The sequence below is a fragment of the Aulonocara stuartgranti genome (assembly GCF_965226115.1).
Source record: "Aulonocara stuartgranti genome assembly, chromosome: 18".
NCBI lineage: Eukaryota > Metazoa > Chordata > Actinopteri > Cichliformes > Cichlidae > Aulonocara > Aulonocara stuartgranti.
The window spans coordinates 3,829,502-3,853,855 of NC_138954.1; the positions used below are offsets into that span (position 1 = coordinate 3,829,502).

A 24,354-nucleotide genomic window follows, 5' to 3' on the forward strand; every position below is an offset into this window, starting at 1 on the left:
CAGTTAAAGCACCAGCTACACCTGTAGTGTAAACAGTTTTAATGCTTGACCAACATTTTTGAGCTTGTGAAATAAAAGTTCTTCTTTGTACTGCAAGTTTTGTTGTAGCCTTAAAGTTCTTGTTGATTAACCAGCAGAACCACATGTGAGAATGGAAACATGTTTACATTAGCTGGTCTTTAATGTGCCGGCTTGTTCTTGTGTGAAATGTGTTGAAGTCCAGTATTCACTCTTTTTTTTTTTTTTTTTTTTTTTTTTAGCTCGTATATTGGTCGATAACATCTTGAGCTTTTACTGCTAAATGTCTCATTATGTTCAGCACTTTGTTTCCAGTAGAGGCCGTTGTTGGAAGAGAAGATGATAAAATGTGCTGTAATGCTCTGTATCCCGAAGTTCTGCAATAACTGAAATGCTGCATTATTTCACCTCGTGTGTCATTGCTAAAGGTTACTGAAATATCTGGGAAATGCCCCGTTCATGTGTGTTGCTGAAAATACTTCGTGGTTTGGTTGTTTGGAGAAAAGGCTGAGACAGCAGAGGGTTTGGCTGCTCTGCATTTTCCATCCCAAAGCCAACTAGACTTAAAGTCAGATGGAGTAATACCTCACTGATGAATTTATAGCAGTTAAATAAAAGCGATTACCAACAGAGTCCAGCAGTGAGGACAGTTTTCTACTTCAGAATCTGATAGTTGTCTTCTGAAAGATGCCCAGACCTTCCTGCAGTGATGGGTCATTATTTTGAGCACATCTCCCTTGGTGATCCTGCAGGCTGCAACTCCCTGCAGAGCAGTGATAATTGGAGGTCTGCCCTAAATTAACCTCTCTGTCTCTTGCTTTTCACAACTGGACCATCGTGTGGCCTTAAACAGTTGGCACTACTGACCGACTGTAGAAAGCTGCTTAGAAGAATGGCCTCTTTGTCGAAATGCTGAAGAGATTTAAGCCTGTTGCATGGTTGAAACTCTAGATTTGTTCCTTCTGTGTTTACTTTTCTATTTGGATTTCATTTTTATTACAAATAATTCCAGAAGACTAATTGGAGGTGAAAAAAGTTAATAAATATAATATTTTAATACAGAAATGGTCAAAAATAGTATATGGTTAATAGGAGAACCTTTTAACGGATTAGTCCTACAGGCACGGACGGCTTTGGACCCAATGGCTTGGATGAAATGTCCTTTCTTTCTGATACTGCTATCAACGTTGTGACTTCTGCATGATGTTCAGACTCAAGTTTGTGGTCTGACCATGAAGGCCAAATCAATTTTTAAGGAAAGATACTTTACCAAAGAACACGGATGAGAAATTGTGGCTTTCCAACAAGCAGAAGTCATGACATCACACGTTACATGTTTCAGCGCTCAAATGTCCGCTTAGTCTTCGTCTCTCTTCGCTATAACAGACAGGTGTGTCTCCGGCTTATTTGCATGCATAAATTCACATTCTGAACAACAAATCTCCACGAGAAGCCTTTGTGGTGGTTGAGGCCTGATGTCCTTAACTACAGTGTAAACATGCATCAGATCTCAACAAACTGAGTCTGTTTGGATTTTGGACAGTTAGTTCAACCTAATAATAATAATAATAATAATAATAATGAAATAAATGGATGGTGGGTTGATCTGTGCACCAATCCTTTAAGGATTTGATTAGCTTGAGTTCTTCAGAGTTAAATGTAGTGTTTGATCAGGCTTTTAAGGCTGTCTGATGATGGAAACCAACAATTTATACATTTATGCAAAGAGTGAACTTAATTTGCCCTCCAAACTGAATCACAAGCAAGATAGAAAGTTGGCTTTTATCTCAGTAATAATTTTATGAAACACACAGAAGACTGAACATAAGGTGGAAGTAATACAAGTTTAGAAAACTTTGGTAATTAAATGACAGACTGAGTTTCATAATGGTTTGAAAATGCAGTGGGGTATTTAACAGCTATCACTAGTTTTGACGAGACGTTGCAGGACGAGAGTTTAGTCTCGAGAAGCTGTTCGGCCTTGTCCTCAGACACATGATAAGAAGACATCTACTGATGGCTGCCCTTGTCCAGCTCCAGATTTCATGTAGTCTACAGGCTCAGGGTCAGGTTTATCACAACAAGCCTTGAATTATAAGCTGTGAGGAATTACAATACTTTTACATGAAACCTTCCAGTTAAATGCTGCCACCTGCAAAATAATAGCAGCTTAATGGAGGTGTATTTTCAGCTGGAGGTCTAAAACAAATCTAAGGTTTTCATTTGTTTCTTTGTAGTTTTTCTTTTGATTCACAAAAAAACTAAAGATCCATCTTGTTCAGTATTCTTGTGCACTTTCTCTTTATGCAAAATAAAAGCACCTGTTTTCAAAAGAAGCAGGGATATCTGACCACTGTGACATTTCTTAAACCCTTCAAGAGATTCTCGCCTTGACAGCCATCTCAAAATGTCTCAAGGCATTTAAAAAAACATTTTTAAAGGAGGTATTTTGAAACATTATCTATATTGACCTTTCAATGGAGCATAGAGACTGCATGCACTGAATCAGCAGTCAGTTCTGATAAATGGCTTGCAGCTTTGTCCCTAAATAAAATGTAAACTGCTTTTTCCCCTGGGAGGTAGATTTCTACCATCATCTTAGCTCTTGTGTAATTCACTCATAGATTTTCAGTGTGCTGTGTCTCTCTCATAGTCTGTGCCTCTGGTATTCCTACTTCTCTACCGTTTTCTGAAGTTGTATCTTGCATGCATTGTGTCCTGTCTTCACTAGAATTCATAATCAGTGGGTTTTTGACACCTTTAACCTTTAACATGTGGAAATTCTACATCAAATATATTGTGTTTGCCTGTAACCACCAAACTTTGCATCTCATCCTTTGAGTAACATAAGATCAAAGTTGTCAGACAGAATACTATTCATTGTAAAAGCATACAGTTATTATGGTTTACTTTTGACATCCATAATATCTGCAATTTGTAGAAAAAGAAGTTGTGTTAAGCTGGACACATCGATATTTCCTGTCATGGTTCAGTCATTTTTCTCAGCTGTTTTCTGTTACGCTTCATCATGACTGAGACATGAAACTATGCACCACAACAATGTTTGCTATGTGTTCTTGGAATTTCATGTTTTTTCTCATTCTAGTTTATCCCTGATAAACGCACGTGAATGCAATTTAATTCTAGAACTTTAATTATGTTGAGTTTCAAAGTAAAAGGGGGAAATGCCGTCGGCTTTGTTCGATACATCTGGGTTTTCAGAAGTCTGAGCTTTTTAACATTTCTCAGAAACTGCTGTGGTCTGGTGCTCTTGCCTTTATCTGTTCTCGTCTGGCTCATTCTCTCACAAAAGAGCCAAACCGAATGAAATTCAAATCTAAAAATGCACTTGTAAAACTTGTGGTAGAAAACTGGCAGCCTGATGTCCACATCTGGCCTTAAACCAGAAACTAAATGACCTGTGACCAGATCAGACTTTAAGAGGAAGTTGACATGGACCAATTCTGCTATAAAACAGCATCTCAGGAAACTGCTCTGCTGTAGGGATAAATGATTTCCTGTGATTTTTAACATGATTGCCTCTTAGGGGATATATCGCCCCTAAAGTTGGGGAAATAAAGTCTGAGTAAGATGAGGGTTGATTTTATTAATTCTACTTCAAAGATTTCCTGCAGTAGTTCTTTGATCCTCTGCTTTTAGAATGTCAATGTGGATTCATGTGATTATCATTTACGTAGTTTACATATGGACTTTTTCCATTTTCTGACCCAGGTGTACACCTACAAGCAGAATACGCTCACCAGGCAGAAAGTGCAACCCATGCACCGTAGCAGCATCAGAGGGGTGGAGGACATGGCGAGCCTTGAGGACCTTCACGAGGGCGCCATCATGCACAACCTGTACCTGCGCTATAAACAGAAGTACATCTATGTAAGTTTCCTCCAAGCAATACTTGATGAGAACAACACAGTGATTGATTTTTTTTTTTGTCCCTGGTGAAAATCCTACATATTAATATGAAGACTGACCATGAATTGAAGCTCAGCTGATCTGCACAACAGCTGACGGTTCCACTAATGCCCTTCAATGCAAGTCTTATTAGTCTCACCTAGCATAATCTGTGCAGGGGGTCTGGCTGCTTCTGGGATTCCAAGAGTGCGAAGGAGTTCTCTCCACATCCACATCAGCATGCTAAAGGGCAGGGAGGTTTTAAGCACACAGCTATTCCATCAAATAAAAATTACCACAGATGGAAATAATAATCTTCTTTTGAGTATGGTGGTCCTGACTGAGCTTCAACAGTTCATCAACATGTGGTTTACTTGCTAAATATTGCTAAATTTGCAGTTTCAGTCCCTGGGATAACTCGGCAGAAGTAATATGAGGCAGGTTACAAAAAACAAAATCTGAACCACTAGCATCAAAAACCAGAACCAATCTGAAGTCCATCAGCGCTATCAGTGCTTGCGTTGACAGCTTGGTTTGTCAAGGTACATTACCTTCATCCATCAGCTCTGCAGCATTCTCCCATGAATATCTTGAGTTGCTCAAACATTGCACAACAGCAGGGATAACCATCTAGAAACGAGCAGGTGAAAGAGATGGTTGGGTCAGAGAGCTTTCCTCTGCTTTAAATCAGTGCCAGGAAATGGGAACGTGAGAGAGCTATTGTATCTTTCTGGAGCTTCTTACTGGTCTGTACATGACTGTAGGATTAATTGACAGTGCAATCAAAGCATATCCCTACATGGATCTTTGGCTCCTCTGGGATATCCTGTCAGAAAAAGTTTGGCTTTCCGGCTCAGATTTATTACAAACGGGACTCAGTTTTCAGGTTTACACAGTGTGAAGCTGATTCAAAGGTTTGGTTATTTAACTTCCAAGAAACACATGTAGAGACCTAGCAGGGTATCGATGAGGGGTTTCCCAAAACACAAACCTGCAGGACAGCTTCTTGATTTAGTTCCTAATGTTCACTGTAAATACAACATAGATTAAACTGATATTTTTGGTGGATTATACATAGACTTTTTGCAAACACTTTTATGGCTTAAAAACCTAATATAGTATAGTATAAATAGAATTTTGGGGTTGATTCTGATTTTCTTCTTTCTATGTCAGCTGTAGGTGGATTTGCTCAAATTCACTAAAGTCAGCTTCTGGTTTTAGTCACTTCCTTAAAACATATATATGAAAAAGCATTTCAAGAATAATAAATCATAGTAGTGGCAGTGCTCATTATTTTAACCCTTTCACACATAGTGGCCACTGCAGTGGGCAGCTAGTCAAAGGCTGTTTTCTTGTATTTGTGTCAGTGTTGATGGCACACTTGCACATAAACCACTACATTGGACACCAATGTGTCCCTCCATACCCTGCCACCCACTGGCTGTTTCATGTTACTATAGATGTATGATGTGTGTCATTGTAATTATTGTTATTTAACCCGTTCATTAAGTATTTTTATTCGTCTCTAGGCATGAAAAGATGAATAAAAATACTTAAGCCAAAAATCCTGATTGAGGTTGTCATAATTCATGCATGACAGTGTTAAAGAATGGCCTAATTATAAAATGTTAAAAGAATGTAGAATAGCTGCATAAATGTAACCATAAACAAATTGCTGTTTCCTACTTAAAAGGGTCTGTTTTTACTTTTTAAAATGCTTTGTAAAACCACATGAACACCTGCCATTGTTCTCTGTGTAAGAGCACACATGTCCCATTTCCCAGCACAGACACACACCAGTGCCCTTAAAAAAGCTGTCTCACATTCCCTCAGACATTGGCTCATCCGTGCTGGCACCTAAGCCGCACCCTAACCGCTGCCCAAATGCAGTGCAAGCTTAAAGATTTACACTGTGAGTTACTATCTTGTTAGAAGAGAAGTCTTCAGACCTGGCTAAGGTCTTTGGCACTTCGAAATGGTTTTTCACAGCTTCAAGTTGTATTTTTCCCCTTTTTCTTAGGAAAGGATTTGTGTCTCTGTCTATATAACATAGTGCATCACATCAGCCTTAACATTCTTAATCTGAACCCTTACCTCAAAAGTTGCTGCCTGCTGTTTTTTTGTTTGTTTTTTTTGCATTCAATTTAAGGGAGTTAATTTTAAAATGCAGGGCTGGGGTTACACAGTTGGACAGTTTTAACCCTGTTAAACAGTCCAAACACTAAGTTAACTATTTTGCTTGGATCGTTTTATTCTCCCAGAAATGGCGGCCTTGTGACGCCTTTGCAGAGTATTTATGCAGGTGGTTGAATTCTTAAACATTACTGCACTGTGACCAAAGAGCTTCAGATGAATTTAGCCTTGTTATTTGTCCTGTGGTTAGTGTGGTTATTTGCATAAACTTTTACTGTTCCACTCTGTTTTTGAGAGGTTTAAAGTATTGTTGTGCTTGTTTCTGGTGTTTCCATGTTTGCGCTATTGACCAGGCGATGAAAAGCACCAAACCAAATAAGGCGAAGGATTTTGAGTCCCTTTCAATCAGACGTTTGTTAGAAACTGGACGCCACGTAATGGTGGTCCTTGTTTGGCAGCCAAAAACAGAAAAGTGCCAAGTGAGAGGGAACACAATTAGAGTTGGCTGGCTTAATCTCCTGAGTTGTGAGAAAGAACAGTTGAGATGCTAAAGGGACCAAAAGAAGGTGATTTTCTTGGTTAATCCAAGTTAATAAGTCTCATCGTGCTAGTTAGTGCTGGTGTGAACAGTAGTAGCTGTAACCAGGAGTGTTGATGACAGGATGTTACCATAATGTTGATTACTCCTCCTTGAACACATGATATCTGCATTGTGTTATTGTCCTTACAACGTTTTAGGTGTATGCATTGTCCTGCATCGCACAGTGAGCTAGCAAACAAGCAGCTCTGTTGCTGCCCATCCTAGTTAAAGTAAAGAAACCTTTCAAACCCTCCTGCTCCGGTGAAACGCAAAGGAATATGTGGAGCAAATGGCTCTCAACCATTTTGTGCTTATGGTTTAAAGAACAAACCTGAGCCAGCACTTTCTCCAGCGAAACAAGCTGTCAACAAAGGCGGCATTGTGCTCGCTGTATGCAACAGTCGTGCTAACCTTTGACAAATGCCATCTTGTTACTTTAATCACATCTGAATGCTCCCGTATGGTCGAAATTATCCAATCAATTCATCACAGCCACCCAATCTCTGGCCTGACATTTTTTTTCTTTGGGCCAGAAGCTGGAAAGAGGGGAAAATTAGAGGGAATGTTTTAATGGAGAGGGTCATGGTTAACCAAAGGGAAGAGCTATAAACACAATACTGAAGTCAGAGTAGCCAACAACAGTTTCTGCTGCATCAAGGATCAAATATGAAACTGGTCAAACCCCAGTTTAAAGGGTTCAGAGTGATTTAGAGGGGTCTGTTACTACCACCACTACTCATCCTCGTCTCCTTTGTTTTCCTCGGGCTTCTTCTTCTCTTTCCTTTTTTTTTCTTCAGTTCTTATAATAAAATTTATTTATTGCAAAGGAGCCATATGTAGAGTTTAGATTCCAGGAAAAGTACATGCAGTGAAAAACACAAGCAGAACAAGGTGATGCATAAATTCAGCATATGAATAAAGAGCCTTGGTGGATTTTCTCAGCGGCCCTGTAGCCAAAATATCTTTTTAAGCTCCATATTTTGAATTACATTTACAGGATAATGAAGCAGATTTCAAGGCTTGTTCTACTCGCTGTAAAGGGTTTTGGATAAAACTTAAACTTTGGTGGTGAAGCTTGAAGAACATTACAAAACTGTTTTGTTGTTAATCCAAACAGCACAATAAATCTGAAAGCATTCCAGCTGGACAAATCACACAAGTCCTTGTCAAACATCCATTAAAAAGCCAAGCTTGGATGTGGACACGGAGAACATGGAAAGAACACAATACAGTGGGGGAATTTGTGGTTTTGATAGATTTTTCACGAGTACAAACCTGCTGCAATCACATAATTAAATGGCCACAATGAATAAATCTCTGGCCTCAAAGAAAGTTGTATGGTGATGACGATGATGGGGTAGAGGTAGATTTTTCTATCTATCAATATGTGCACACTCAGAACAAAGCAAGCAAAATCTCAATTATAGTTTATACTTTTTGGGGGCACATGTTGATTTTTGATGGTGTAAAAATACAGAAGTGATTATTTTGAGCTTTTTCTGGTTGGTTTGACAAAAAAATATTTTTGTTTCAGCTAAACTGCATCAGAGCTGCTAGCAGCACCATTACATAGACAGGGGATTCGTCTGTAGGCTACCAGACCTCTGTGTGTGTGTCTGTGTGTGTTTAGTTGCTGTGATTGTAACCAGCTGTGCTGTCGACTGGTGGCCTCACTCGTCTCCTCTGCAGATTCCATTGCAAGCGCGTGCAGAAACACACACACACACACACACACACACACACACACACACACACACACACACACACACACACACACACACACCACCAGAGCTACTACCCGATTTCTAAACAAGGGATCTGGGCCAAAAGACTCCGCTTCACACACACATGCACACATACATTCTTTAACTCAGAAATCTCTGACTCGTCTGTACCCCACGGTCCTTCTTTCAAACACACTGACATTCAGTTTTCTATCACATGCTGTTCTTTTTTTCTCTGTCCCCCATCCCATCAACAATTTTCTGTGACCTCCCGCTCATTTCTCTCTATACACACACACACACACACACACACACACACACACACACACACACACACACACACACACACACACACAATCTGCAGGGGAGTTCATCCAATCAGGAACTCTTTATTCCAACCAGGAATGTTTTCGTGTCCCATGTGCTATAAACATAAATAGGACGATGTCATGTGATGGCAGCAGATCCCCATACAGTTTATTTTTCTGTTTACACACAGAAAACTCTGATTGTTGATTGGTTGGAATGAGAAGTTTGACCGAAAATAACAGATCAGGTCCTGAAAGCATTTGAACAATTGCTGGTATATGTGCTCTTTGTGCCTGATCACATGGTCATGGGAACATGGATATAAAGATGAAAGTTTGGACCTTCTTACATGAAAGCTTACATAATACTTTCATACACAACTCTTCATCTTCTGGCCACAGGCTCCAAGGCTCGTTGGATCTGCAGCTACTTTTTAAACTATACAACAAAAGTTTTTTTTTTTTTAAAAACAAAAATAGAAATGGGTATAAGGAGATGAGACTATCCTCCCCCAGAAATCTTCTTTTATAAGAATCAGAGCACTTTAACCTAAGTGGCTGTAGTTTGCTTTTCTTCATTTTCTATCTTAAAGACACTATGATGTTATGGTGCTCATCCTGAACAGGGCCACAAGTTTGGTTTAGTGTATGTACAAAAATTCAGACTTCAGACTGCTCTAAAATCCTGGTTTCCCAAAGTTGGGCTATATCATCTCAAACCAACCCACTTGGTGTTTAAAATCCTAAGTTTGTGAGGGGCAACCAATCAGACGAGAGGGAGACTTTAAAGGGAGAAGAGCTAAAAGGGTTCATTTCAGTCTGTGGATGAACTGTGGGTCTGCACTGATGCTCAATGTAAGATGCACACATTAGCAAAATTGGTTAGAGGTTTGGAGACGCTGTCTGTTCTGGAGGGGACGATCTGCAGAAAGGGCATTGAAGAACGTTCCTGCAGACCCGAGGAATCCTTGATCATATGAGAATCTGAGAAATCTAAAATATGTTTGTCTGTTAGACTCCCTTCTTTTGGTTTTGAAAAACAGTTTATTTTGACATGCAGACAAAAACAGTCCTTGCAGTGCATGTGAAGAGTTAAGAGAACTAAATATAATGGATCTAATAAAAGAGGCAACTGAGTTTCAAGCAACATTCAGCTCAGATGTCTTAGTGGTGACACTGAGGCTAAGCTACAGCATGTTTGTTCTTTAACATTTTGGGTTATAATAGAAGCAGTGTTTTCTGCCCTAACCGTAACCCCAACCCCGCCTACAGAACTATTAACTGTAACCACAGGGGTGGGAGCAAATGGCCTTTGTAATCAATCAGAATCGAGATGACAGCAGATGGATCATCAGGTAGAGCGGCACAAAAATGCTTCTTCATAGTTCAGAGAGGATACCTGAGAAACAGCTACTAAATCACTCTTCTTCCTCGTAATAGGTTTGATCATAGGCTCTGCCGGCTCAGGCAGATTCAGCACAGAGCAAAATCCGTCTCATCGCTCGCTTCGGTTATTTTGACAAGTCTGCATGTCTGCTGCCGGCCCGCTGACAGACTGCAACAGGCAGCTGCTGCTCCGCTTTCACAAGCTCTTGACTCATAGCTGTGAGGATAAACGGGGGAGGAAGAAGTCCAGAATGTGTAGAAAGTCTGTACTGACAATGAGATCGACTGCTCAAAACCAGATTACAGATGGACCAACTTCTAATGGTCTCATTTGATTATCTGAAGTACTTGCAAACAAAGAAGCTATGGGTGGAATGTGGCTTTATAGCAGTAGAAAGGCTGGTTTGGTGTTTTGAAATCCCGCTTTGGGGTCATGTCTTAATATCTGAAAAAATCTGGATGATGCAAGCTCAGAGAAGGGAGGAATCGAAAATGACTGTTTATGTGGAATTTTCCTTTCAGATCAATAGTTTAGCTGGGTTGGATTATGTTTCACTCGTTTTCCCTCTGTACATATCTGCTGGGTTTGGGATTAAGCCACACACACAAATTCCTTTGGAGACTCTGAAATACAAACCCAGTTTAGTCCTTTTTACATTTTTAGAGATTTCAGCCAAAGCTGAAGAGTTGTGATTACTGTCAGATGTGAGGAAACGTCCAGCGTTATACATGCATACATGTCTATGAATAACATGTGCTGATCTCACTTCCTTTAATTTGGTTTATTTATTTATTTTTTTTAAATGTTAGCAAAGACAACAACATTAGTGAACGTGGTTTTTTGCTCCATTTTTGTCTTTTTTTTTTTTTGGTTTGCTAGTTACTTTGTGGCTGAAGTTCGTCCACCCATCTGTTATTTGTTGAGTTATCTTGAAGAGCGAGAAACAGATTTGTCTGGAATCTGGTGTACAGATTACTCCTGGCTTGGTTGATTAGATCTTTCTTTCAGGCTCATATCTCTGACTTATCGTTTTAGCTTCATTAAGATGTGGTTTTGGGCAAACAATCTCGAGTCTAACCACTACTCCTGCGGTGTGGTTTAAACTTACATAGCCCATTTATGCAAAATTAGGTAAAGTGTTTAATTTCTAGTTAGAAAGTTTAATGAGCAGTGCACTGACACGATTGATTCATGAACATTAATGAGACTGATGAACACTTATATGTCGAGTTAGAACTCGGTGGTGTGACTTTGTGTCTTTGAGCAATCACAGGACCTCCGTACAGAAACAACCAGGCCACAAGCTGGACTACATAGCACCTTGCAGCTGTGCAGCAAACTAAAGCAGCTTAAGGAGTCAACTTTTTTTTTATCATATTTGCTAATTGAATGTGAAGAATCTGCTGAATCGGCAGATGTCAGTTAATGTGGGCTGGATTTAGCTTAGCTTATCTGAAACTCATTTGAAACTTGTTATTAGTAACAATAAATCTTTTATAATTCATACAGCTACAAAGATGATGCTAAATGGGGACTGTACACCAAAAACACACAGTTTCAGAAGCAAACCAATAAGGTAACTTTCACTGGTTAAAGTTAAGGTTTCTGGCGCCGGTTAAGCTCACTGCACCCTTTCAAATAAAGCCGTAAAAAGGCAAAAAAAGGAAAGTTGAGGTGTCTTATTTTTTCAACTAGAAAATTAAAACAACTGTTGTTCTCAATGCATCTAATGGCGTTTGTGCTTTAGAGATATGCAGAAGTTGTTCTTTGTCATTATACACATGTTCAGTTTCATTAGCGACAACCCCAACCACAAATGAAGAAAAAATGCATGCTTGACAATTCAAACTGTTTTCCTTCCAAAAATGTCACACAGGCCACATAAAAGTTGACTAACATGAAGGAGGGAATGTGAAGAGGCAATAACTCTGCAACTGAAATTTAGGATAAGCGTCTCACAGTGCGACTTGCTATTCAAATAGGAATGCAGCATGAAATGATGTGCTGGTTAACATGAAGACAAAACAGACTCAGAGCTTATAGATGGAAGTAAAATGCTTGGGATTCCAAAATCCAGTTGAGTTGTGGTAGCAGAAGCTTTTTGTGTATGATGTATCCTCCAGCTGTTACCATGACCGTGCCAAAGAGGACGTAGCGTGGAGACAAATAACGGAGCAATGACAGCCGTGTTGGCTCTGATTATCATTATACAGCAGACATGCATCCAACTTCCTGCCCAGGTTTATTAGATCCATGTCAGCACAGCAATGAACTTGCAAGCTCCTTAAAGTGAGGTTAAGGTTATGGCTCTACTATCACGTTTCTACAGTGATATTTTTTTTCATTTGTAAGAAAACTTTTTATTCAGCATTATAGCTGAAGCAAAAGCTGCACGTTTCACAAGGTGTTGACAGTTTTGGAAAAACCGCATCGTTTCAAAAATAAATGGGCATCTCCTTTCTTTCACGCATGTGCATCAGCAGCAACATTAAACCTAAACAGCGGATCAAGATGCCTTTAAATGCCAAGTATAACAAATGCAAAGGTATGTGTGTCTTGTGACACAGTAATTCTGCAGAATATTCCCTCCTCGCTCCCCTCGCTCGTACATTTCCTGCCGTCAGTAAGGCAGGTTTGCTGATGCTTTTTCTTCTGATCCTGCAGGGTTTTTTCCCCATCTGGACTTCATTTCCTTCTCTGTGAATTTATCTGGCTCTGTCTCAGAGCCATCTTTTTTTTTTTTTTTTTTTTTTGGAAGGTTCTGACGCCCTGCATGCCTTTCTCTGCTCTACAGTTACACCATCATCAGCCACTGACGCCTTTCTATAAACATAAAGGCGCTCCAGCGTCTGTTACTGCTATCTGTCAGGGGGGAAAAGATTAAGCGGAGGTCAGTTTGAGAAGATATCTGCATTTGTCAGCTGTTTTTAGTTCTTGAATAGAAGGAACACAATGTCAAAATGTAACGTGATACTTTTATCCGTAATCCTATTTTGATTATCGGGGACTCTGCACAGATTTGTTGGTTGTAGAACGTTTATAGTTTTTTAGAATTGTTCAAAATACGAATGGGATAATGCACGAAGATTCGTGGTAAAAAATCAACCAACATTGCGATCAATACGCAAAATGTTTATGTAAAAGTCATCCGAACATTATCTGTGTAATGCTTTTTTAAAATCAGCATTTTGGATTTTTGGTGAAAAATTAGGGGCAGTGCTGCCGAGCTATGCAGCTGTAGGTGTGAACTGTCTGCTAGTCACAGAACTGGGCGTCTCCAACATGTCTGTGCCTTTTGTAGCCTTTTTAATTACATTATCTTACAAATGAATGTCACCTGCTTTGAGGTAAAACCCATCCACGCAGTCTATGTTCTAGTTTTAATGAGTGGTTCGTTAATCCATTAATTAGCACTGATTAGCAGGTATGTGATCTGTGCAGAGACCCATACAGCTAATGTAGCTTGCTAGTGTTAGCCTATCATCTCTACACTGAGTCTGCAAAAAGAGCAGAGAAAAAAAAATGTTAATCTTATAAACTTTTATACTGGGGCTGCTGCTGCTTTCTTTGGGATTTGGGGAAAGCAGTGTTTCAGAACAGAAGCAGCTGATTTAATCATATTTTTTAAAGAAGCCATTATTTCTCTGGAACACGCTGAATAAAGAGCAGATTAAGATGTATTATTGTTTGTGTAACTGAAAAATGTTTCATTGGAATCCACTGTAATGCAATACATTTGAGAGAAGTCAGTTTTATTTATATAGGCCAATATTCCAAACAGCTGATTTCCCCCTGGGTTTCTCTTGCGCGCACACACACGCACGCACACACACACACACACACACACACACACACACACACACACACAGTACAAGAAAGGGAAGAAACCTCCAAAGGAGCAACAGAAGAGGAATTCCTGGACAGAGCATGGATCTCGTTTCTTTACACACCTGTGGAGCTTTCATCTTATTTTTCTTGGGTGTCACTTTAAAGCTTATTTCTGCTGCCATGTGTGGGCAGTGGAATAAGCTGACGCAGATGACATTGACATTTATCTTGTTTCAATATTCACTGTGCTCTTAGCTTTTATTGGGTCTCTGCCAACTCATTAAAACGTTTGGCTTTCTTTATTGAAAATGTTTCACTTTGACTGCATCTTGTCGAGTGCAGAGCAGTTTTTGAACTTTAGGCTTAACTGGAAACTTTTTCCTGCTGCCCCAATGAGGCTGATGACAGAAATGAAAATGAACCTGACCAGAGAAAGAGCCAGAACATGCTTAAATACTACATTATACTTTTCTTTTTACCCAGTATTAGTATAAAACATAGATTGTTGGAGATTTAATAATGAGTGCTGCCCAAATACAAATGTTTCATTTACAAATGATGCATGCTCGACCATCCAGGTAAGGAAATCCCAAAAAGTTGATTGTGTTCATCTGGGCGTCGCGTTTTCAGTCGGAGAAATGTTTCGTCACTCATCCAGGTGACTTCTTCAGACTGAACAGACTCAACTTTTTGAGCCATCACGGTGTTAAAAAACGTTGCTTTCACTGCTATGAGTCCCACAGGTTAAGCACTTCAAACAAACACTGTAAAAAGTGGCTATCGCATTACTCGGGTCACCTCAGTGGGATGACTGCAAGTATTCGACACCACACATGCAGGATGAGGGGCCGCAGTTAATCACATCAGCCAGCAGGGCGGGCTTCTGATGAGAGTCACAGCTGGGGTGCTGCCAGGGAGACTGTTACCACGACGGACCAACAGGGGGATGTAATTGGGTCCAAATGTTTGTAATTCATCGAGTTAAGGGCAGGCACAAATTTTCCCTAAGGCTGTTTTATTATTTATTTTTTCTCTAACTTGAAGCAGCGCTAACTGTTTTATGTGAACTTTGCCCTTTAGACTCGTGCTTAAATATTACTTTCCTTGTCATGTTTTTTGTTTTTTTGTTTTTTTGTTTTTAAGAAAGGGTTTGAAGGTTTTTTGTGGGGGTTTTTGTCCACTGGTCGGTTTTACAGACTATCAGATGTCATTTTACTCGACAGATTAAGGTTTCTGAACCAAATAGAAACGCAAAAAAGACCATTATAAAGTTTTAGTTTGAAAAGTCATGTTTTTAAAGCCTGGGGTTTTATTATCATGGCTTTTAGAAACTAGACACTACAAGTGAGGGACAGATCTTACTGAGAAGGTACAGGCAGGATGACCTGTAGCCATATATGCTAAAGGTCACACCATGTGAATCACAAGACAGCACTACCCTGAGGTATACGGAGCTCTATTGCCATAGATGGTGACCATAATTTGGAAAAAAAATCAGGCTGTGCTTAATAAGACTTGAAACAAGAGATTGAGACGTGAAAATATTCAGGCGAATGTCTACTGGACTGTTACAGCATCTGTGCTTCCTGCTTCCTGCTGCTTTTTGCACTTATAAGAATCACTCCTCATGACTCCTGTAAGTTGCGAGGAGCTTAGAAAGGATGCAAGTTTAAGGCACGTCCTTGAGTTTTTTCTTAAGTTTGGCAATTTTTACTTGCATCTATAGCTACAAATGATATTCTGTGTAACATGGTATTTGACTTGAAGGTGACTGGATGTCTTTCTTAGGATCAAAAGATCTTAATAAATTCTCTAAAACATGACAATTTCCTATGGAGGTGTGTAAATACTGATATTATGGACAAAGGTTATGGGACAGATAAGAGGATTATTTATTTTCCTTTCTGGGGCAAATAAGATCATCATAAAAACTGCTGACAAATATAAAAAATATTTTCCCCGTGCACCTTTAAACTGTGTCAGAGTGGACAGCAGGGAAAAACTGACAAAAGATACACGGAAATATTGAGCTCATTGTAGCTGGTGCCGTGTTCACCTTACTGTATAGCGTATTGTATACAAGTAAGACTTACGATGTGTTGGACTGTTCCAGCTGTCAGAAGGTGCAAAAGTCCGAATCACAGTGTTTCTCCATCTACTTTCTCCACATACTGTGAATATAAAAATCCCAAACAATACATGACACTACATAAGCATCTGTAAAGAGGTTTACAGGATGGTCTGATCGATGCATGTGAGCCTCAGAGCCAGAGATTAGATTAGCTGTAAACTGTTTACACTGCAGGCGGAAGAAGGACTTCTCTGCTTTTATGTGTAGAAACTGATTCCTTCACCTGAGCAGAGCGCTGCCACATTGTAATAACACTCAGACCTTTATGATCCACTCTATATTATTATGACATACCATCCCTGTACTGTGCTGATTTGCACAGGCAGGATAGCCCAGACCCGGCATTTGTCATGTAAATGTCATCTCAACGTTCATTCAAATGTTTTTGCATCCGGGCCAAATGTAGGTCAGTGAGTCAGTAGGATCTTTGAATAGAAAGATTAATAGGAGGAGCTTAATGAGCAGTGCAGGTGATAAAGATGTTTGTATAGGAAGAGGAGGAGTACAGTGAGTGTGGACTCCTAGCAGACCTCTTCATCACCTTGTTCTTCTGTTATCTTGTCCAGTTATTGTGAAGCAGTGTTTAAGAACATCTCGCCTCTGTTGTTTGGGTTATATCTTATGTCTAGCCAGGAAGGAGTGATAGGTCCAAAAGTATAAAAAGATTGGTTTATGGTTTTGATAGTTTGAAAGGTCTTTTTTAGTTCAAGGTTATTCATGTAGCATCAAATCACAACAAAAGTTCTTTTAAGATAATGTGTACTGTAAGGAAAAAAGCCCGATAGTGTTTGAAAGAGACCCCCAACAAACAGATGATTGCTTAGGCAACAGCAGGAAGGAAAAACTCCCTTTTAACAGGAAGGAACTTGGCAGAATCATATTTGTACTTTTTTCCACATGGTCAGCTTAATTTTTTTTTCTTTTTGTTGCCTGTCCCATTTGGCTCTTTTGCCATCAGAGTTATTGTCTAAAGGCAAAGAAAGATGCCCACGGATTTACTTTACCAAATGGACCATCCCAGCCTTGCCGTAATGGTCTATTTGATTCACCTTTTATTGTTTATTTTATTTCATTTTCACTTGCTAAATATGGGACAGATTTGACTGGGGAAAAGAAAGGGGAGAAAGAAAGAGGGAAAGAAAAACAGCGGGGAAGAGGAACGGTGATAAAGGGCAAAAAACAAAAACCAATAAAATAAGCAGACAAAAAATACATCTATCAATCACCTGGATCAGCTTAATTTCTTGCTGTAAATCGACAAGCCCGTTGCCTTTGCTTGTGTTGCATGGGTGTAATCAGACATTACAGGGGCTTTGTAGAATTAGAGATCAAATGGTCTTTCTCACATACACGTCAGTCTGGCAATGTCTAGAACAGTTCAGTGTTGCAATGTATGTGTGAGCTTCAGGGAGTGTTAGGTATTCATTTCAGTTGACGTGTTTTTTCAAGCAGTACTATGGACAATCAGAATTTTAACAGATTTTTTTTTTAACTATTGGTACATGGTCGTCTAACCTGGTGCCAGAAGACACTCCCACAGGTTTAACTCTTCTCTCAGATCTGTTGGGAGTGGTGATCCCATTCAAATGAATGAAAAAGCCAAAGAGTTTCACAGACTCCTGAAGTCTGTATGATCGTAACCTAATGCCACTGTATCTACAGCACTGCTCCTACAACCATCAGCTCACTTCCTGTGGTGCAAGCATGTTAGCTGATGCTTTTTAAAACATTTAATGACTGAACTACATCTTTTAGCTCTAACCAATGGTTTGGTGTTTTCTCGTATTTGTTATCAACTGTTGGTTGAGGTTGGTCATGACTTGGTCTTTGGAAAATTAAAAAACTGGAAGAGAGAAGCTGTTTTCTTCATTCCTGAGAAACCCTCTGTAAATATTTCCTTTCAGCTTGGATGCTCAGAGTCTTTAGTGTCCGACTGCAACAGACTGCTCATCAGAAACTGCATTTCCAGTGTGATGTTATTGTTGGTATTCTTTCCACGCTCTATACATCGGTATGCCTATTAACCTAATTATGCCTATTATGGTTGTAATTTGAGTTCCACTCCACTTCTGAGCTCTGCGCACGGTTTCACCTCAGGCTGGTTATAAACACACGTTTTTTTTCTGCTTGTCCAGAGCCAATAGTGTTTTGAGGCTTTTTTTCCCCTGATCGACCCCTTTATTGAGGAAAAAGGGCTTTCTGTTTGTAATAGGTATGTGCTTCTATGTCCTCTTGGTGCTCTTCTCTAATCTGATAAAAAGTTTGACTAACTGTATTAAAGGAAATAAAAAAAATACAGCAAGAAAACAGGCTTTAATAAATCAAGATGAAGGAACAGAGCAAATGTCAGACTGGTATGAAGACCGTGACTGACAGAAAACCGACGGTCCTGTTTGTTTTCACATGCTGTTGTCTGTCAGTGGGAACCAGGCGAGATTAACAGGATAGAAGACAGTCGAGCCGTGTAACTGCAGAGGACGTAGATGCTCTGTGGATCGAAATGTCCCACTCTCTTTCTCCTAAATGCAATTCTTTTCCTCCTCCAGGCAACAGACTCTCAGAAGCTAATGTGTGTGTTATGGGAACACTGTGCACTGCTGTAATGAGATTTTCACTTTACATCCAAGTTGCGCCGGCAGAAATGTTGTCGTTAATTTTGATAGTGTGATCAAAAATGTTATCTTTGTCCGTGTTTGCAGAGATTAGAGGGAAAAGTGTGAGGTTTATTATTACTGTACCTTTTAAGTAGAAAATGAGTGGGGATTTCCCCTGTGAAACCTGCCACAAAGAAATATGAGCAGCGAGGGAGCTGCTAACTACTGCTGCTTTCACCTCACTGCAGATTGTCTGTGTGGCTCTTTTCTCGGCAAAAGTGGTTGTTGAGTCGCAGCAGGTAATTTACCTGCAACTCTTGTGCCTGTTAGAAAATGTGTTACTTTTATTATTGACCAAACTTTTGTTTTCTCAGATGATTCTGTTGTTTGAATGAATGTTCATGGTAAGTCAGACTAGTCACATTACATTTGTAGGCCAGATAAGCAGTCAGTCCATTAAAACAGTAATTCACAGATTAACCTGGTGTTAAGGATCAGCTTCACTATTGTTAATAGATGTTTAAAGCCATATTTGAGAAGTCTTAAATTTAAAAAAGTGCTCTAGAAATCCCTTTTGGTTTCCAGAACAGCAGCAGACAGAGACAGTAAGGGTAAAGCTGGTATATTTCATAGAGCACTTAGCAAACTTAACTTTCCTTCAGGAATTCAGAGACATAAAAATGAAATAAATAAAGAGAGGTGAGGTTTAAAAGATCGCCACATTACATGTAGCGATTGTGTTTAGCTCGATGTTTATGTGGCTGTAAATTGTTTGGATTGTGTTTTTGTTTTGTTTTTTCTTCCTGGTTTAAAAACCACATTTTGCATCAGATTGCGAGCATGTGCTGATTGATGATCGCTGACTGATTGTGAAACCAATATTTTTATGACTGCTGCTGAAATTACACAGTGGCATGTCCCGATGAGTTAACATGTGTCAGGATCATACACTGTATATAAAAGATGGACGCTGATGTCACACACTTGTTTGTGAAGTCCCGTTTGGAAGCGATAAGTTAACCATTTTGGTTGTTGCTGCCTGGGACTTTTGAAACTCGAGCAGTCATATCTGAACCAGAGTGTGGAGTGCTCAGTTACAAGCCACAGGCTAGATTACTTGTCAGGTAATTCCACTAAAACAGGTAACATCAACACCACAGACAAGATCAAACAGTCCATTTCAGTGACTCTTATTAGCTGAGGTGAAGCAGCTAGCACCCACAGTTAGCACCTCTCAGTCAAAGCTGACTATGAGTAGTACCAGGCTGGAAACGTGTGTGCTTGTGTTGTAAATGTAGGCATTTTAAAAGTATTTGCGCATGTTTCTTAGGGGTTTTCTCACAAAAGAAGCTTGTTTGGGGTAAACCAACAATGGTAGCATTTCCAAAGTGAATGACCTTTACTGTTCCAGTATTTTTGTTTTAGTGGAAAGACCAATTAAGGATTTAGTTTTCTTCTATGCGGGATGGAAAGCTTCTCTCTGTGGTTACTAGACCTTTTAGAACATACAGGTTTTGACAGTGTTACTATTTTTATGCTGAAGTGGATGTGAAAAATCGGCTTAATGCTTCTCTAACCTTTGCAAATGCTCAGACCTTCACGGTTGAGGACGAGCATTTCTGACAGCATTACCTCTTTTCCTGCCCAGTTCGAGTAACTGTGAGAATCCGGTTAATTCTGCTGTAACCGTTGCAACTTTTCAAACCGAGGCCAGCAATAGGAATATCCAGATGTTTTCTCACAGATGCACGCTGATGTGCTGCCTTTTTTTTTTTCTTCCCAAGCCTGCCTAGTTATCCATCAGTCACCACCACATCACTGAAGCTTCAGCCAAGTTTTCTTCTGGCTTCACGAGCTTCTATTTCAGCAGCTTGGTTTGTTTTGCTTTGAACTTTGAAATCTGAAACTAATTTGGAAAATCTTGAGTCTGCTTCTCAGCAGTGAAAATAAAAGCAAAAGGTCAAACGTGCTGAATGCCGTGCTGCTGGGCTTTTTGACAGCCTGAGTGGAAGCTGTAAAAGAGTGTTCATCACTAAGGTCACATGTTTGGCTGCTTGATGTTTGCTGCTGTCCACCCTCCTGGGAACCTAATAAGGGTTTTACGACTCTGTGTTTCTGTCTGAGAAATTGGATTTAAGTGCAGCCTTTGGCCTCTCTGTGCTTCCACCTGAGCAGTGACGGGCAGCAGAGATGATTTGCTCCGATCTTTGCTCAGTAGATGGCAAGTAACGACATGCAGGTCAAGAGAGTTATCATTAGAGAAGAATGGATGCTGTGCAAATGTTCATACTTTGAAATGGCAGTGAGGGGGGGGGGAGCTTCCTCTACAGCACCAATAGCTGGTATCGAATATAATTACCCAGGTTCACTACTTCATGGCTCCTCATGGTGGCGCATTTAGTCAAATGAAGATAAAATGAGCAGAACTTTGCTAATTAGCAACACAGAAGATGAAACGGTTGGGGAACAGTGAAGAGAAGGACAGTATGGGCTTATTAATTGAACTGACGCATTAAAAATGTCTGTATTTTAATAAGTACATTTTCATCGGAGTATGAAGTATTGCAGAATCGTTGAATCTTGTTATCGTGTAATGCATCATGATAGTATTTTTTCATGTTTCTCTTTCACCTTTACTTAAAACATTCAGGTGAAATTTGATTTATTTGCTTTCTGTCTGCGTAATTATTGATAATTTACCTCTTTGATCCACAGACGTACATCGGTTCCATCCTGGCAGCAGTCAACCCTTACCAGCCGCTCCCTGGCCTGTATGACCGACCCGCTGTGGAGATGTACAGTCAGCACCACCTCGGTGAAATCTCCCCGCACATCTTTGCCATCGCCAATGAGTGCTACCGCTCGCTGTGGAAGAGGCTGCAGAACCAGTGTGTCCTGATCAGGTGTGTGATCTGTTTTTGTGAATGTATTTTATTTGTTTTTGAATCTCCAGAAGTTTTAATGGATTTACAAAAACACAGCAAGGAGTTGAAGCAAACTCATGTAAAGTCTAGCGGCTACTAGAGAGCAGAGTGTGAAACGTTGGAGTATTTTAAATATTTCGTTATTGTTTTACAACTTTTGCAGACTTGATGGTTCACATTTACAATATCAGCACCATTTTTGCCTGAGGTTTTATCAAGCATCCTTATTGGTCCTTTGAATAACCCCCCCACAGAGTACCAAACTCCTTCATCTGGTTTCAAGTCTCCTCAGCGCTTTGGCTGCACCTCTGAGGATCTCTCTCTCTCTCTCTCTCTCTCTCTCTCTCTCTCTCTCTCTCTCTCTCTCTCTCTCTCTCTCTCTCTCTCTCTCTCTCTTCTATCGCCATCCTCTGTCTGCTCCCTTCCGTCCCAACATCCTTCCTCTTTGATTTCAGTCGGACAACTTTCACGTCGACTGTGGCTCCATTGTTCAGTCGACACACACAGACGTTCTCTTCCTACTAAGTTAAAAAGGAGCTATTTTTGTAACTCAGATATGATAATATTTGGCTGCTAATTTAGTGAAGGACGGATACAGGAGTTGTGTCTGAGTTTAAGTGCGTGGGAATTGTTGTTAGTTGTCATCAAGGTATCCTGAGTACGTGGCCATTCAACTTCCTGTTGCAACATTGTATTGTTGGCAGCAAAGTAGTTGTAAAGAGGAGCAAATAAATTAAGAGCACAAAAAGGGTGGTACACTACACAGAGATTATTGAGCCAGAATGGCTCTATCAGCTTTTCCTGTGACAGTTTGCTCATTAGCTGTCGTAGTTAAGAGTTGAGAGCTTAAAATTCTAGTTTCACATTTCTGTTTCTTCCATTATGAAATGCATGTCATGTTTTCATCTACAAGACGGAGCATATTAAAATGTGTTGAGAGTTGGAAACTGAAATCTCCATATTTCTGAAGACTGTTTAGAGATAGTATCTGAAGCAGAAAGAAATAAACATGGTGCTGCGTCATGTTCGGAGAGTCTCAGTCTGCTGCTTCAGGCAAAAGTACTGCAGTTTTCTTAGGATTAGCCGGCATTAGTTTACAGCCTTGTTTGGTTCGCTTAATTGGCGTTGGGGATAACGAGGCACACATGTTTCCTTTAAACTTGAACCGGTTTAAGTTTGTGGGGAAAGCAGAAAGTTAAGTAGCTGGGATTTTGTTGTTTGCATTACACATTAATGAAACATTAATTAGCGATTATGTTTAATTCCTTCTGTGTTGCTGATGGTTTAAGTTGCACCTCTATAGTCATCACCATTGAGGGCCTGACCATCTACCACACAAAACATCTCTATGATCCACATCACTCACATGATTTGTCAACCAAAATGTCAAGTGGAAATTTTCACCATGACTCATTTTCACAGCCTTTTCCAAAAGCTGCCACTGTTGCGCCCAAACTTAGAAGGCATGTTGTTCATGTTGGTGTGCTGGGAGGAGATCTCACAAGAAATTGAAATATTGGCAGATGCAGCCTACAGATTCTGTCCGCTCTGAATGTCTTCCCATAAAAATAAAATTTAGCTAAGAATCTCTTAAAGTGTGAGTTGGCTCTTAAATGAGGAGGAAGAGACGGTTCAGTGCTGGCGTCTGCATTGCACTGGTGCTGGTGTCCCATCACCTGGATCATGAGGTAGCATTTCATCTGGCACTCTCTTCAGCTCCACCATGGAGTTATTATGCTGCAGTTGGTTTATCAGTCATTCTATAAATTTAATTTCTATGTCCCAGTAACATAAAGGTTATAATTAAGCTTAATAACTGCAGAGAGACATGAAAAAGATGGTTGCTCCATATAAAAACAGATTTTGGCTTACTTGCTGCAGCACATGTAAACACATCATTTGATCTGTGCCAGTAACCTTGCATGCATTCAAGTTTTTTTTTAAATTAAAAACCAATGATGACCATTTTTAATCCTAACTTACAAAATGAATGGGAATACTTCCCTGTGCTTGTGCACGGCATGCAGTCTCACGTGTTCTGTCTGTCGTCTTCTGGTCTGATGATGTATTTGGGATACAGAAATTCTTTTGTCTGGCACGATGTTGGTTAGTGGGAAGAACATGCGCCATGGTGCACAGAGCGAGGCGTAAACACAAACGTTGTAGTGGCGCTACAGAAAGTCCTGAGCCACACAATGCTGTCACTTTGTTAACGAGTCGTATCGCTGCTGTGGATCTGCTTTGTGTTTGTCTTCATCACCTTTCGCTTTTCAAGAAAAATCATTTGTTGTTTCTTGTATATTGGACAAAACTGTGGAACATTTTTAACAAAGGGGAACAGAGCTTGTGAAACTTTTTAAATTCACCACAGAAAGTGAAAAGTTGAAAGAAAAATAAAGCCTACAGTTCAGTTGTGTAATTTTTTTCCATGACAGCAAAGCAGCACGTGAAGTCATCCAGGCCAGAGAGGACAGACCGCAGACCACAGCCGTAACCTTTAGCTGTTGTCTCAGCTAAAACACAACCTGATGGTTTTCTGTCTGTTAAAATAGAGTAAATGACACACTGAGCTTTCCAAGGTACACTCTGCACTGCTTGATTATCCTCTTCTAACTCTGATTGGTTTCGTATTCCGAATATTTTGAGGTTCGATGTTGCAGCTTTTTATGCGCTCCATTGTCTTAAGAATTCAGCTGGTTACAATGTTGCGAAATAGGAAATGAGGGTGATTACAATGAAAGAGCGCAAACACTGTCGTCTGACAGCCTGACCACTATATGCTTAAGGTTATACTTAGCAATATACTTAAGTTTACGTA

The 24,354-nt window shown here is 39.9% G+C and overlaps 1 protein-coding gene across 1 annotated transcript in view; it reads left to right on the forward strand.

Moving 5' to 3' along the window:
* The window catches only part of myo10 (myosin X), a 131,757-nt gene that overhangs the window by 55,054 nt on the left and 52,349 nt on the right, over nt 1-24,354 (forward strand). The window contains exons 3-4 of the mRNA XM_082514315.1: nt 3,751-3,909; nt 21,328-21,515. Of these exons, the coding sequence (XP_082370441.1) occupies nt 3,751-3,909; nt 21,328-21,515 (347 nt within the window). The remainder of the gene's footprint in view (nt 1-3,750; nt 3,910-21,327; nt 21,516-24,354) is intronic.